We start from the raw sequence: 14,950 nt of genomic DNA, 5'->3' as shown, positions 1-14,950 counted from the left end.
TCCAACGACTAGATTATTTGGTCAAGTTTCAACCGGAACTTGACCAAATTACATTATCTAGTTCTATGTGAACTAGATAATGTTTATTACATAAAAAATAAAAAATAAAAAATAAAAAATAAAAAGAAAAGAAAATATATAAAATATAATAATTATATATCATATTATTATTATATTATATATTATGTTACATATTTTAACAGTTTGGACACACTGGTGTGTATGTGGGTTAGAGCTAATTCTCCAGGGATCACCTTAGGTTGTTCCAACCGAATATGGTGACTCAGGGCTAGGCGAGTGAATGCTCAAAAAATACTAGATCACATACATACATATTAAAAGGACTTATAAAAGCATACACATGCATAATTATTATTTCACAAAATAATATAAGCCTTATGAAACATTTTAATAAATTAGCACAAATATGAATGCAATTTTAAATCTAACAATAAATTTGCAAACAAACATTTTAAAGATTTTAACAAATAACCTTGGAATTTAAAAAAATCATTGATTAATTAACAATCATAAAACACAAAAAATTTCAAAAAGTTAAGAAATAACAAATAAATTTTCAAATATGAGAGAAATGAGTGTTTTTCTCATGCATAAAGCATGAGATAGACAACTCAAGTAAAAATAACTTAGTAAAAAACTCTCTTGAATCCCAAGCCATACATTGATAATGAGGCAAAATACCAAGAAATTTTTTCTTGGCGCTGATACCATGTAAGGAAATCAAGAGAAATACAAAGGAGCCACCAAGGGCATACAATAGACAACAAGTGAATCCTCAAACACAAGTTCACAAGGGGACAATACACAAGCCAAACAATGACAAATACAAAAGATTACAATAACCACACAAAAGAACACAAAGCACCTAAAAATATGATATTTATTATGAGAGAATGCTTAGAAAAACATTAAGAAACAAGAGAGTTTTTGTCTCGGGCCGAGCTTTCGGAATTGGGCATGCGCAGTGCAGAGCTCTACTGAGTGGAAAATGCATAGAGTGTAAGAACGTGCGGTATGCGTTCGCTTGATCGGTGACGTGCGGTGGTAGCATGGCATGCGATAGGCATCAATATAGTCGTTAGTGCATCGCTGTGTGGTGGCACAGATGTGAAGCGTTGTTCGGTTAAGCAGTGCTAGCAGATCAGAGGATGTTGCCTTTGGAGATTTGGTTAAGGACCTCTCGGCTTGCAAGAGTTTCCATGCATAGTGGTTGGATGCACGAGGGTGCGTGTGAGTTAGGGCTAATTTTCTCAGGGATCACATTAGGTGATTCCAACCGAGTATGGTGACTCGGGGCTAGGCGAGTGAATGCCTAGGCGCCGACGAATGAGTTTGGGTGTTGCTCTTCGCTATGGTGTTCAATCATCAACTGGTCTTCGGATTGGGGGTCGCAAGGTCTTGTTCCTTCAGTGACGAGGTTTTGCTATGTCGTGCACATGAAGTCGCAATACGTTTCATGGCACGCAAGGCTAAGGCAAAGTTTGTACCTCTTTTAAAAGTGATAGCTGGTATGAAACGACTATGCACTAAGCGGCATGGGCTACATGGAATCCGCATTTGAAAATGCGCTTGATCAACTTTGTACACGTGGTGGTGCACAGGGCCAATGAAAATGATTTAGCACATGAAAATGTGTTGGTACGCGGCCTTTGGCTGTTTGGTTGGCCAACTTGGGTAGCTTGCCGCGTCGCAGGTTTGCGAAGCATTCTGTGCCTGTGACAAAGCGATAGAAAGGCTTGCGGCGGTAAGGAAGGACCGTCGCGCCGCACTGGCTTATTGGAAAAAGTAAGCCCGTGACAGTTTTAACCCATTTAAATAGTCCTTACAAGAGGCCATATAGCCATTGGGATGCTCCTAACGATTGTTGGGGAGATCCCAACGACTATATTGGACTTTGTCCAATATGCCCTCATACAAAAATGGAAATGACAAAAAAATATAAACAATGTACAAAGACAAAACTGCCCCTAATGGGCAGTACCTATTACAATAATAAAATAGTTACAAAAATATATAATATATACATATACACTCATATATATATATATTATGAATCAATGCATTTTAACAATATCCCTTGATTCACAAAAGTATAATTCAAATGCCTACAGTTAGTTCCTAAGGTTGTTAGGAAGGGAAATGGAAACGAGAAAAGTTTTGGGAAGCAGAAAGGGAAAACATTAGTCTCGTGGAATAGAAAACATGTGTGAAGTCTAAATATGGTGATATATACGAAGAATATTATAAGTCTACGCAAACTTGTTCACCAACATTATGGTAACTGATAAGAATTAAATAAATTAATTTACAAGTATGTGAATACCTAGCTTAGAATGATAGAACAATTACACATGCCTCGTTCCGAGGATTTCTCATTGAAAGCATTCATATAAATGAGTGTACATGTTGAAAACACCCCTCAAGGTGCAGAAAGTGTGCCTCGCCTCAAGGCGAGGAGATTTTTGCCTTGAGGAGCAAGCCTAAGGCGCAACTATGCCTGAGGCGTGCGCCTCATACGCCTTGAGGTCCACGCCTCGTGGCGAGGCACGCCTTAGGGTGAGGCACACACCTCAACAACAACAACTACGCCTTCATCCCAAAACAATTGGGGTCGGCGATATGAACCAACAAAGAAAATCATTCTGGGTCTTCCACATGAATCCTTCTCCTCCATTCATTTCTATCTAATGCCATGTCCTCGGTGAGGTTCAAAGCATTCATATCCTTTCCTATCACCTCCATCCACGTCTTCCTAGGCCTACCCTGACCTCTTTTAACTAATATATTTTCCCATTTCTCCATCCTTCTAACTGGAGCATCATTAGGCCTTCGTCGAATATGTCCAAACCACCGTAAACGATTCTCTCTCATCTTATTTTCAATGGGTGCAACGCCTACCTTCTTACGTATCTCCTCGTTCCGAATCTTATCTTTTATTGTATTTCCACACATCCATCTCAGCATACGCATCTCAGCTACACTCATTTTTTGAATATGATGTCTCTTGGCAGCCCAACATTCCGTACCATATAGTAAAGCGGGCCTAATAGTCGTCCTATAAAACTTTCCCTTCAACCGTAATGGCATTCTACGATCGCACAACACTCCAGTTGCACTCTTCCATTTCATCCACCCAACCTTTATCCTATGATTTACATCTCCATCAATTTCTCCATACTTTTGAATGATAGATCCCAAATATTTGAAAGAATCATCCACCGGTATTTCTTGCTCACCAAGCTTCACTACACTCCCATCTCTATTTCGTTGCTTACTAAATCAACATTCCATGTATTCTGTCTTACTCTTACTCAACTTAAAACCTCTTGCTTCCAATGTCTGTCTCCATAATTCTAACTTAGCATTAACCCTAGCTCTAGACTCATCAATCAAAACAATATCATCAGCAAACAACATACACCACGACACATTTTCTTGAATTGATCTCGTAAGCTCATCCATCACTATAGCAAATAGGAAAGGGCTTAAAGCAGATCCTTGATGTAACCCAATCGTTATAGGAAAATTGGTTGTCACCCCTCCACAAGTGCGGACATTGGTTACTACTCCTTCATACATATCTTTAATTATACTAATGTACTTGAGAGAAACACCTTTCTTCATCATTGTCCACCAGAGAACGTCCCTAGGTACTCTATCGTAAGCCTTCTCCAAATCAATAAAAACCATATGCAAATCTTTGTTCCTCTTTCTATTTCTCTCAATAAGTTGTCTAAGAAGATGTATAGCTTCCATAGTAGATCTTCCAGGCATAGAACCAAATTGATTCTCCGATATCATGACAACCTTCCTCAACCTAGACTCAATCACCCTCTCCCAAAGTTTCATAGTATGACTCATGAGTTTTATACCACGATAGTTTGTGCAATCTTGTATATCACCCTTATTCTTATATAGAGGCACCAAAGTACTCTTCCTCCACTCATTAGGCATCTTATTTGTCCGCCAAATCTTGTTCAAAAGATTTGTCAACCATTCTAAACCTTTCTCTCCCAAGCATTTCCAAGCCTCGATAGGTATACCATCTGGGCCAACTGCCCTTCTTGATTTCATTTTCTTCAAAGCCTCTGCAATTTCTTTCTTTTGAATCTTGCGCATGAAGTCACGATTCATCTCATGAAAAGGAATGGAAAAGTCTCCAAGATCCTGAGCATGACTTTCATTAAATAGCTTATCAAAATAATCTTTCCATCTCTCCTTAATCTCCTTATCTTTGACTAAAACCCTTTGCGTTTCATCTTTGATACATCTAACCATACCCAGATCCCTCGATTTCCTATCTCTCATTTTTGCAATCCTATAAATATCCTTCTCACCCTCTTTGGTATTCAACTTGTCATAAACCTCCTTATATACCTTATCCCTCGCGTTCCGAACTACTTTTTTAGCTTCCTTCTTTGCTATCATATACTTCTCCAAATTCTCATTATCACGACTTTTACTTAGATTTCTATAACACTCTCTTTTAACCTTAATAGCTAATTTGCCATCCTCGTTCCACCACGATGTATCCTTACCTAGCGGTGCACCGCCTTTAGACTCACCCAATACCTCCTTAGCCACCTTTCTCATGCCACCCGCTATCTTATTCCATATAGATTCTGAATCCTCCTCGAGACACCAATCAACTTCCTTAACTACCCGCTCTACAAACATTCCTTGTTTAGTTCCTTTTAGTGCCCACCACTTAATTCTAGGATCTATCCTATGTCTATCCCTTTTGCGGCATTGTCTAATTCTAATATCTAAAATTAAGACTCTATGTTGTGTAGCTACACTTTCTCCCGGTATAACCTTACAATCGATGCAACAACCCCTATCTCTCTTTCTAAGTAGGAAAAAATCTATCTGACTCGTATTAACCCCACTTTTAAATGTTACTAGGTGAGACTCCCTCTTCCTAAACCAAGTGTTTGCTAAGATCATATCATAGGACAAACCAAAATCTAAAATCCTTTCTCCACTATCGTTTCTTTCGCCTATACCATAGCCTCCATGGATACTCTCAAATCCATCCCTACTAATGCCTAGATGCCCATTAAGGTCACCGCCGATGAAAAGTCTTTCTCCATAAGATATCCCTTGTACTACTCCATCTAAATCTTCCCAAAATTGACGCTTAGTGGAATCATCTAAACCTACTTGAGGTGCATAAACACTAATAATATTAATAATATCTGTACCTAATACTAATTTAATAAGTAAAATCCTATCACCCTTCCTACGGACCTCAACTACATTATCTATAAACTCACGACTCATAACAATCCCTACTCCATTCCTATTCCTATTTATTCCTGTATACCAAATCTTATATCCCCAAGGTTCTATCACTTTTGCTTTCTCACCTACCCATTTGGTCTCTTGTAGACATAAAATATCAATCTTTCTCCTACACATAACATCTACTAACTCTACCAACTTACCAGTTAAAGACCCTATGTTCCAAGTGGCTAACCTAATTTTATGGTCTTGGACTAACTTCTTTACCCCCACCCGTCCAACAAAGTGAGGGAACCCTTGCCTATTTGACACCACACCCGGGCGCCGGTGTGACGCGTCGCTTCCGGGCGACGACCTAGCAACCCTTGCCCATTTATCACTGCCTCCGGGCCTATAGAGTACAGCGCGTTGCTCAGTAGGGAACGCCCCAACGAAATTCTCGTATTGGTTCATATTCATAGGGTATGACAAAGTTTTTATGCTGGCTGTCACAGGCCTACCGCAACCCTCCTCCTTTATCCGGGCTTGGGACTGGCAGTGTATAACTAAACAGTTATACACAGGCGGAGTTAAAAAAAGAAAAACGAAACAAAAGGGGGGAGGGAGGCCCGATGTTAGGCCAGGCCTCCCCTTTCGTCTCCTTCCCTTTTGCTACCCCGACCCCCGCCCTCTTCACCATCGACGACACCTACCATCAACGGCAGCCACCACTAGCAGCAAGTCTCTTTCTCTCTCTTCTTCTTCCCTCCTCTTTCTTTTTCCCTTCCTCTGCTGCTGCCTCTTCTTATTTCCTCCTTTTTTTTTCTTCTTCTTCTTCCTCCCTCCTTCCTCTGTCCTCCTCCTTCTTCCTCTGTTATTCTTCTTCTCTTTCTTCCCTCCTTTTTCTTCTTCCCTTCCTCTGCTGCTGCTGCTTCTTCTTTCTCTGTCCTTCCTCTATTCTTCTTTTTCTTCCCTCCTTTTCTTCTTTTTCTTCTTTCCTCTTCATTTTTTTTTCTTCTTTCCTCTTCCTTTCTTCTTCTTCCTCTGTGCAATTAATTGACTGTACATATGATTATGTATGTACATGAAATTGACTGTGTATGTGTTGGTTTTTGTAAAGATTGTGTATATCAAATCTTGAATGTTAGTTTGTGTCATTATTTTAAAATAATATTTTGATAGGTGGATATGCATGTAATTGACTGTGTATATGTAGGTTTGTACATGTACATAACTACACATAAAGATTGTGTATGTACATGTAATCTATTGTGTATGTGTAGGTTTGTAATTTTGTATATAAAGATTGTTAATGTGATTTGTGACTTTTAGTTTGTGTTAATATGCATTATATGTTGATAATATGATGTTGAGGAATTTAATTGTTAGTGATTTTGTTACTTAATTTTTCATTGAATGCTCATATTGTATTTATTAGATACTTAGATCAAGTTGTTGCATTCATGTTACTTTTACAGGTTCTCATATTTTTTGGTATTTATTTGATATTTCCTATTTCTTATTGGTTGTTACTTCATGAATAAATCATTTATTTTATTTATTTATATTTTTAGATATTTTTTAAGTTTAAAAAAAATTTGAGTCTTATGCTTTACTTCTCAAGGCTTATCCCTCACTTCAGTTTTTGGTGGAGTGCCTCGCTGTGCCTCCACGCTTTTCACAACATTGGTTGGGTTACTTTGAATCAAATATTAAATATTTTCAATAAAATATTTAAGGCTGTAGGTTTGGATAGAATAGAATCAAAAGATATATAATAGTGTGCTTGCATTAAATTCTGAGATTTCCTTTTTATCTGGCACGTTTCATTTTTCTTTACATTAAAAGTATGTAAACAAATATATTTCTTGAAAACAATGAACTAGAAAACTTAACACGTCTCAACTTTTTCATAGAAAAAAGATTTTTCTTATTTAAGTGAAATGCATGAAAAATGCATAGGAAATGTGTTTCTCATATAAAGCAAATAGGTTTTACATGTGATGAAAAATGTTTCTCGTTCTATGAGAAATGTGTTTCTCACAAGTTTCCATACAAGTTTCAGAAACGTTAAGTTTCATGTTTCGGATATAGTTTCTCAAGAATGGGTTTTCCACATGCAAGTAGCGGTTCTAGTGCCCTGGTTCTAGCACTGATGTACCTTGCTTTGCAAATAATGTCTTTCCTCTAGTGATGTTGAATAAATTAGTCTTTTTTTTTAATGATAGGCATCCTGAAGGATAACCCACTTCACTTGGCAGTTGAACCTGAGACCCTTTGGTTATAATAGTGTGACCTAATCATCTTGCTTATATCATTCAATCCCAAATATGGTAGCGGGTTAAATTGCACTATCCGAAGGTCTCACGTTTGAATCACTTCAACAACCAAAAATATAAAAAGGGCTTCGCCCTGGTTCTGCTGCAAGTTCCCAATAAGGTCTTTCCTATTTTTTTGATGATTGACTCCCTCTCTCTCTCTCTCTGTGGCAAGCTGGGTGATAACCCTCATGGGGCTGGAACAATTGCTGAACACTTTGATTTCTTAAGCCTTTTGTGAAGTGTTTTATAATGATCACGCTTTCTGACATTTCACATAAAAATTCGATAGTATCCTCAATATGTTGTACATTTACCAAATATTCCATTTTTTCCGTATTGATGTAAAGTATGCACTTCTAAGTGAAAGATGTGGTATTTCCGTATTGATGTAAAGTGTGTACTTTGAAGTGAAAGATGTGGTATTCCCAGGTGAGAATTTTGCGGCAGACACTGGAGGAGAAGGAATCCGAGCTGCGAAGGCTAAGGAAGGAGTTTTCTGACCAAGAAACGGGCAAAGAAAACAGAGACCACGGTGGTGATCAGGAGGCTGCTCAGGATATCGAGCTTGAAGACATGGGGAAAGAATTGATGGACCTAAAGCAGTCTGTCTAGCAATTTGAATGCATTGCTCCATCTCACAGGGAAAGTGAGAACTTTATTCGCTTGTACCAAACTCGCATAGCTTCTGATGAGAATCACTTTCTGAGCTGCGTGCTGAGAACCAAAACGCTTATCTGTTGTGGCTATGCCCGTGGCCTAGAGGTATTGTAAATTTCTGTTGCCCATCCTGTTGTAATTGGGCTCAGTGGTTCAGTTCTGACCTTCACCTGGCTAGGCACAGACTGTGCACAGGGTTGGGGTATATTGCCCCTCAACATCATTAGCTTAGCATGAGGAGAAATTGTAATATTCGACTTTTGCCCATTTTTGGAGCCAATATGCCATTTTGGGGGCGTTTGATTGCTTAGATTTCAAATTTGAATTTGTGATGAGATTTTAGATATATACTTTTTTGGCCTGAAGCCACGTGTATCTTAACTAAAATGCGAATCTGGAACTATTAGGAATACCCAAATTCTAGAAAATTCTGCATCTCGGTGGAGTCGTGGATGCTGTTAAAGTCTAATGATAGCTCTTTGCTTTGGACATTCCAACTGGGAGTGGAGACACTTGAAAAGTAGGATTTTTTGTTTCCATTGACACCCATGATTAAGATTGGGAAGACGCTGCCTCTGTCTCGAACTGAGCTTTCGGAATGGGGCATGTGTAGTGTGGAGCTCTACCTAGTAAAAAATGCATCAAGTGTAGGACTGCATGGTATGCATTAGCTTGATTGAACATGACATGCGATAGGCAACAATATTGTTGTTAGTGCATCGCGGTGTGACTTTTCAGACGTAGTGTTGTTTGGTTAAGTAGTGCTAGCGGATTAGATGATGTTGCCTTTAAAAATTTAGTTGAGGACCTCTCAGCTTGCAAGAGTTTTCACGTGTAGCGGTTGGACTCTCGGAAGTACTTGTGAGTTAAGGTTAATTCTTTCAGGGATCGTATTAGGTGATTTCAACCGAGTATGATGGCTTGGGGTTAGACGAGTGAATGCTTAGGCACTGGTGAATGAGTCTTGGTGGTTCTCTTTGTTATGGTGTTCAATCATCAACTGGTTTTCGGATTTGGGGTTGCAAGGTCTTGTTCTTTCAGTGGTGAGGTTTTGCTGTAGTGTGCGCATGGAGTCGCAATATGTTTCATAACACACAAAGCTAAGGCAAAGTGTATGATTTTTTTGGAAATGATAGCTAGTATAAAACAGTTATGCACTAAGCAGCATGAACTTCTTGTTTCTTAGTATTCGAGTATGCCAAGTATAATACAGACTTTTATAAAACTTTGTGATGGGTTATCTATCGAAAAACCCACAAATTTACTTTCATAATTAGACCTGAAGACAAGTATGATACAAATAGTACGGGAGGTCATTGAGTACCTTGAAGTGATCAAGCAACTCCTTATTGATATCAATGAGATAATACCGGCCTCCACAGACCCATTTGCTCATCGAGCAATACATGTCATGTATGAACCAAAAGTATCACAAGACATTTAAGTAACTCTGCATGAGGTGGTGCGAAGGGCCAATGAAAATGATTCAGCAAATGGAAAAGTGTTGGTGCACGACAGTGTGACAAATATCGCAATAATATTGTGAGAAATTGCTTGAAAGTTTAAAACGGTAATTTCTTGCGATATTTTTAAAATATTGCGAGATTTATGAAAAAAACATAAATACCATGATTTAAATATGATATTTATGTTTTAAACGACTATTTATCACAAAAAAATCATGTATTTTTAAATTATTTTTATTGATATTGTCTTATAAAAAATAAATTTTATATTTTTAATTAAAATTTTTATTATCATGATTTTGCCCAAAAAATGTGATATTTATGGATTTTTTTTAATTTCTCGCAAGTTTTTGAAAAATGAGAAATTGCCGATAAAAATGTTGCTCACAATGGTGCGCGGCCTTCAGGCTGGCCAGATTGGGCAGTTTATCATGTCGTGGGTTTGCGAAGTATTCTATGCGTGCAAAAAATTAGTTGCGAGTGAGCGACTGGTAGGCTTGTGACAATAATGTAGTCGTGCCACATTGACCTATGAAACAAATAGGCCCGTGATAAATTGGCATCAGAGCAGAAGGATTCATGGAGACTTTGTTGTTCACTGTGTATGACACTGAAGAGGATAGAGATGATTTATCTTGGTTACATAAATTTGTGCAATTGAAGTATTGTTGACCGAACACAGAAGCAGGATGTTGGCAGGATGGTATGAGCCATCTTGACCATGGTAAACAGAAGTATAAGGTTGCTGTTAAGTTGGCTAAGAGAACATAGATAAGCTAAAGATTCTTACCAATTGTGCGTTAGGCTCGTAGGTGGAGCGTGACGTTTGTCTTATGCATTCTGAGAATGCACGTTGGATGGATTTGCACATTTGGGTATGAGAGACTCAACTAAACTTTTATATTCTCTCCCAATATGGTGGGTTAGTGGAGTGCCCATCTTGAGCAGAATGCTCATTGTTTTGGTCCCTTGAGTTGGCAGTTCCTCTGTGGATTGTGTGTGCGAAAAAAGTTGTTCGTTTCTCGTCGATTTTATTTCTGCGAAAACATTTTGCTGACTTTGAGAGAGAATTACAACATGCTGGCTCTGAATGAGAGTTGCAACGTTGGGCCAATGTGCCCTTGTGAGGACGAGTGCTCAAGAAGATACTTTGAAGAACCGCTTTGAGGTGATACACAAGTAGGCGTCCCCCACTTGAGGACTAGTTTGGACTGTTGGAAAACCGCAAGTTGGTGCCTTAAGGGAGTTGATATCCTTACGACACATGTTGATGGTTATTCTTCTCTGCGAGAATCACGAAGGGCTAGGAATTGCCCTTGCTGGGTTTGGAAAACACCTCAACCATGAGCATAAAGACGACAAGTTTATCGTGCAGGCGGGGATGACCTGCTTGTATATGGGACTACACTGAGGTTCCATGAGCAAATAATGCTCGATGTTAGTGAAGCTAAAAATGACTATCTAAGTGATCAGAGGCGCGTTAAGGAATGATACTTGACGCGTTAAAGGTTGGGGCGATGGTGGATGAAAAGTAGAACAAGTTGAGTAGAGCAAAAAAAAGTAGACTAAAGATAAGTTCAAAGAAAAATTGAGATATCAGTTAAGACTGTGTTCTTACTTACACCGACATTGTCGAGAATGACAATGGTTTGGGTGGGGGAGAATGTCTTGTGTCAAGCTTTTAGAATGAGACATGCGCAGTGCAGAGCTCTACCGAGTGAAAAATGCATCGATTGTAGGAACGCGCGGTATGCGTTGTCTTGATCGGTGACGTGCAATGGTAGCATGACACGCGATAGGCAACAATATCGTCGTTAGTGCATCACTGCGTGGCAACACAGACATAGAGCGTTGTTTTGTTAAATAGTGCAGCAGATAAAAGGTTGTTGCCTTTGAAAATTTGGTTGAGGACCTCTCGACTTTCAGGAGTTCCCACACATAGTGGTTGGATGCACAAGGGTGCATGTGGGTTAGGGCTAATCCCCCCAAGTATCATATTAGGCGATTTCAACTGAGTGTGGTGACTCGGGGTCAGGCGAATGAATGCCTAGGCACCAATGTCTGGGTGGTGCTCTTTTCTACGGTGTTCAATCATCAATTGGTCTTCGGACTTGGGGCCATAAGGTCTTGTTCCTTTAGTGGAGAGGTTTTACTGTAGAGTGCGTATGAAGTGACAATACGTTCTATGACACGCATGACTAAGACAAAGTTTGTGCCCTTTTCGAAAGTAATAGCTGGTATGAGACGACTATACACTAAGCGACATGGACTGGATGAAATTCGCATTTGAAAATGTGCTTGATCAACTTTCGCTAGGCAGCTGCGCACAAGGTAGTGCGCATGGCCAATGAAAATGATTCAACACGTGAAAAAGTGTTGGTGTGCGGCCTTTGGCCGTTAGGCTTGTTAGATTGAGCAGTTTGTCATATCGTGGGTTTGCGAAGCATTCTATGTCTGTGAGTGATCGAAAGGCTTGCGACGGTAAGAAAGGACCGTCACACCGCACTGGTGTATGAAAGAAATAGGTTCATAACAGCCTCCCTCCTGGCGTTATCTTTATGGCTGTATTCATGCAATCAGATTTGGCTTTTAATAGGCGTTCATTCAATTATTTGCATGGTGGTCCATAGGTGCTAGACCTAATGTCTCATCACCTTTTTAGCTCTATTTGAATGAAGCCAATGCTCATGTACATGTCAAAGTTTAACTCCAACTTTGTCCGACCCATGCATCTCATGAGTTGTAGTTTCTACAAAAAATAAAGGGTAACTGATATATAGTTGCCTAACATATGGTGAATTTGTATTTAGTTGCCTCAGGTTTCAATAATTTAAAGAAAACGACTTACTGTTTTAGAAATTGCTGTGATGGTTACTTGTGTTGCTTTTACTCTCTAGAGTTGCTTATTTCCTCTTAATTATAGCTACAAAAATGGGAAGATATAAAAGTGATAGTTAACTAGAGTTTGGTCAAATAAAAAAACTCAAACAAACATTTGAGTAATTTACATAGGCGTTCATCTTAATTATTTAAAACCTAAGGCTGCTAATTGAGTATTCATCATTAGTTACCTATACGTAAAATAAATGAAGATAAATATGATGCGTTTTCCTAAATGCCTTAAAATTTTTGAAATATGTTCGTTGCTTAAAATTGAAAATAAAAAACTTTTTAGGACCTTTTTACCCTTCGCACAAGCAAACCTCAGGAGGTTACACAGATATATCATTTTGTTCGTTGGCTAAGGCAAAATTTCATTTAAATTTCATATTAGCACATTTTTTTGCAGTCTTCAAGAAGCATGCAAAAAAATATGTTATTTATGCGGTCTTCTCTATTAATCATAACTTCACAAATACCTTAATAAAATTACATATTTTATATCAAAGTCACTAAATACCATGCAAACCTCCTTTTTTCTTTCTTTAACCGTCACTTAAATGTATGTTCACACCTATTTTTTTGCAATCTTTAAGAAATGCACAAAAAAAAGTTTTGCAAACCTCTTTATGATGGTAACTTCACAAATACCTTAGTAAAACTATATATTTTATGTTGAAGTCATTGAATACCGTGCAAACTTCCTTTATGTAACCCTCACTTAAATATATATTCACACATTATTTTTTGTGGTCCTCACAAAAAGAGCGTAAAATCAAGTTTTGCCAACCTCGTTATGATTATAACTTCGCAAATACTTTAGTAAAATCACAATAATTATTTACAGAGTTTCCAAAAATCACAATAATTATTTGAGGAGTTCCCTAAAATTGCAATAATTATTTGCAAAGTTCTCTAAAATCATAAATCCATTATTTTTGTTATAATTCACCTGTTATAATTTAACAAACATTTTACAATTCAGCAAACATTTTCTGTTATAATTCAATAGACATTTACAATTCAACAAATATTTTCTATTATAATTTATTTGACATTTACAAAATATTTTAAAATTATACACAATTCACCTGTAATATTTTAAACTACATACATTCATTCTCAACATACATTTAAATTATTATAGGTATTTAAAGTTAAACTGTGAAATAAAAATTCAATTACAATTCAATTTATAAATCACTATTTACTTAATTATAAGGATTTTCAATTACAAAATATTGTTCACTTTTGTAGATACCTCAGGCGCTCTCGTAACTCTTCATTGACCGTAGCATCATTATCGATAAACTCGACTTGATTATGTATAATAGCCTCATTTAGAGCAAACATATCCTTTAGCACTTAGATTTCGTGTTGTGCAAGAGCCCACCTTGCATATGTTTCACTTGCGGTCCTTCTATACTTTTGGCTCATCAGCTCACATTCTTCCTCCTAAATGACCCCTATTCTGGAGGGATTGCATGCAAAATGCTAGGATTGAGCAACTACATCTTTGTTATCACCGACAAGTTCCATGGAGGACAAGCTGATGTCTTCACCACCATCACACCAATCTTCAAGTTTAAAGAAGAATACGATAAGGTAATCCTTTGTCCTATCTTTTATTGTCAGTGGAACGATTTTGCTAATTGTATTAGGGCGACCAATTGGTTGATGAACATAGCCAAATTGCCAAACTACTTGACTGACCATTTGAAGCTCAACTTCATTAATGTTGTGCAACAAAATGTCCATCCTCGTGATGACCTTTGCTTGCACAACCATATCCTCATTCTCGTCCTCCTCCTCCTCCTCCGCGTCTTTGTAGGAAAACCACTTTACTTACATAACGAAGTTTCATTCATAGTTAGTCCTATATTGCATTATTTATAAACAAGTATAAAATATTATAAAAAATATTTATATTTATTCTGATCAACCTTCTCGATAATTTCAAGTAATGGCCATTGTTGGAAATGTGATAACCATACACTCTTCGGTCAATCTCCTCTTTGTTGCTTGACCGATTTCACATTGCAATACATGAAAATGCAGGAAGAATGCAACCTCTTGGGGGCTTCCAATAGATATGTGCTCTCATATCCAAACCTTCAGGGATTCATATAAGAATTAACACATTAATACACTGTATATTATATTATCTATGTTAAATATTATTTTAGTTTAAATCAATAATTTATGTACAAATGAAGGAATAAATACCTTAAACAATACTAACACATTCTAAATCAGTCAAAAAATAATTAAAAATATTAGGTCTCAATCAAAATGTGACATGTGTTAAAAATATTAAAATAATATTTAAAAAATTGATTTTAAGTTTTTTTTATATTGATTAAAAAATAGCTGATTCAAGTC

The 14,950-nt window shown here is 37.5% G+C and overlaps 1 protein-coding gene across 4 annotated transcripts in view; it reads left to right on the top strand.

The window, feature by feature from the left end:
• Positions 1-8,609, top strand: part of LOC149821735 (FKBP12-interacting protein of 37 kDa-like) — a 44,674-nt gene extending 36,065 nt beyond the window's left edge. For 3 of the 4 annotated variants that reach the window (XM_089980053.1, XM_089980052.1, XM_089980054.1), the window contains one exon: positions 7,995-8,609. In XM_089980053.1, the coding sequence (XP_089836179.1) occupies positions 7,995-8,177 (183 nt within the window). In that variant the 3' untranslated portion in view covers positions 8,178-8,609. Of the gene's footprint in view, positions 1-7,973 lie in introns of all 4 variants that reach the window. The other variant, XM_089980055.1, reaches the window with a different exon arrangement.
• Positions 8,610-14,950: the final 6,341 nt, after the last annotated feature.

The sequence above is a fragment of the Nuphar pumila genome, chromosome 11 (genome assembly GCF_984573655.1).
Source record: "Nuphar pumila chromosome 11, dmNupPumi1.hap1.1, whole genome shotgun sequence".
NCBI classification, from domain to species: Eukaryota; Viridiplantae; Streptophyta; class Magnoliopsida; order Nymphaeales; family Nymphaeaceae; genus Nuphar; species Nuphar pumila.
Note: the sequence above shows the minus strand (reverse complement) of the source record. Positions and strands in the feature narration are given on the sequence as shown.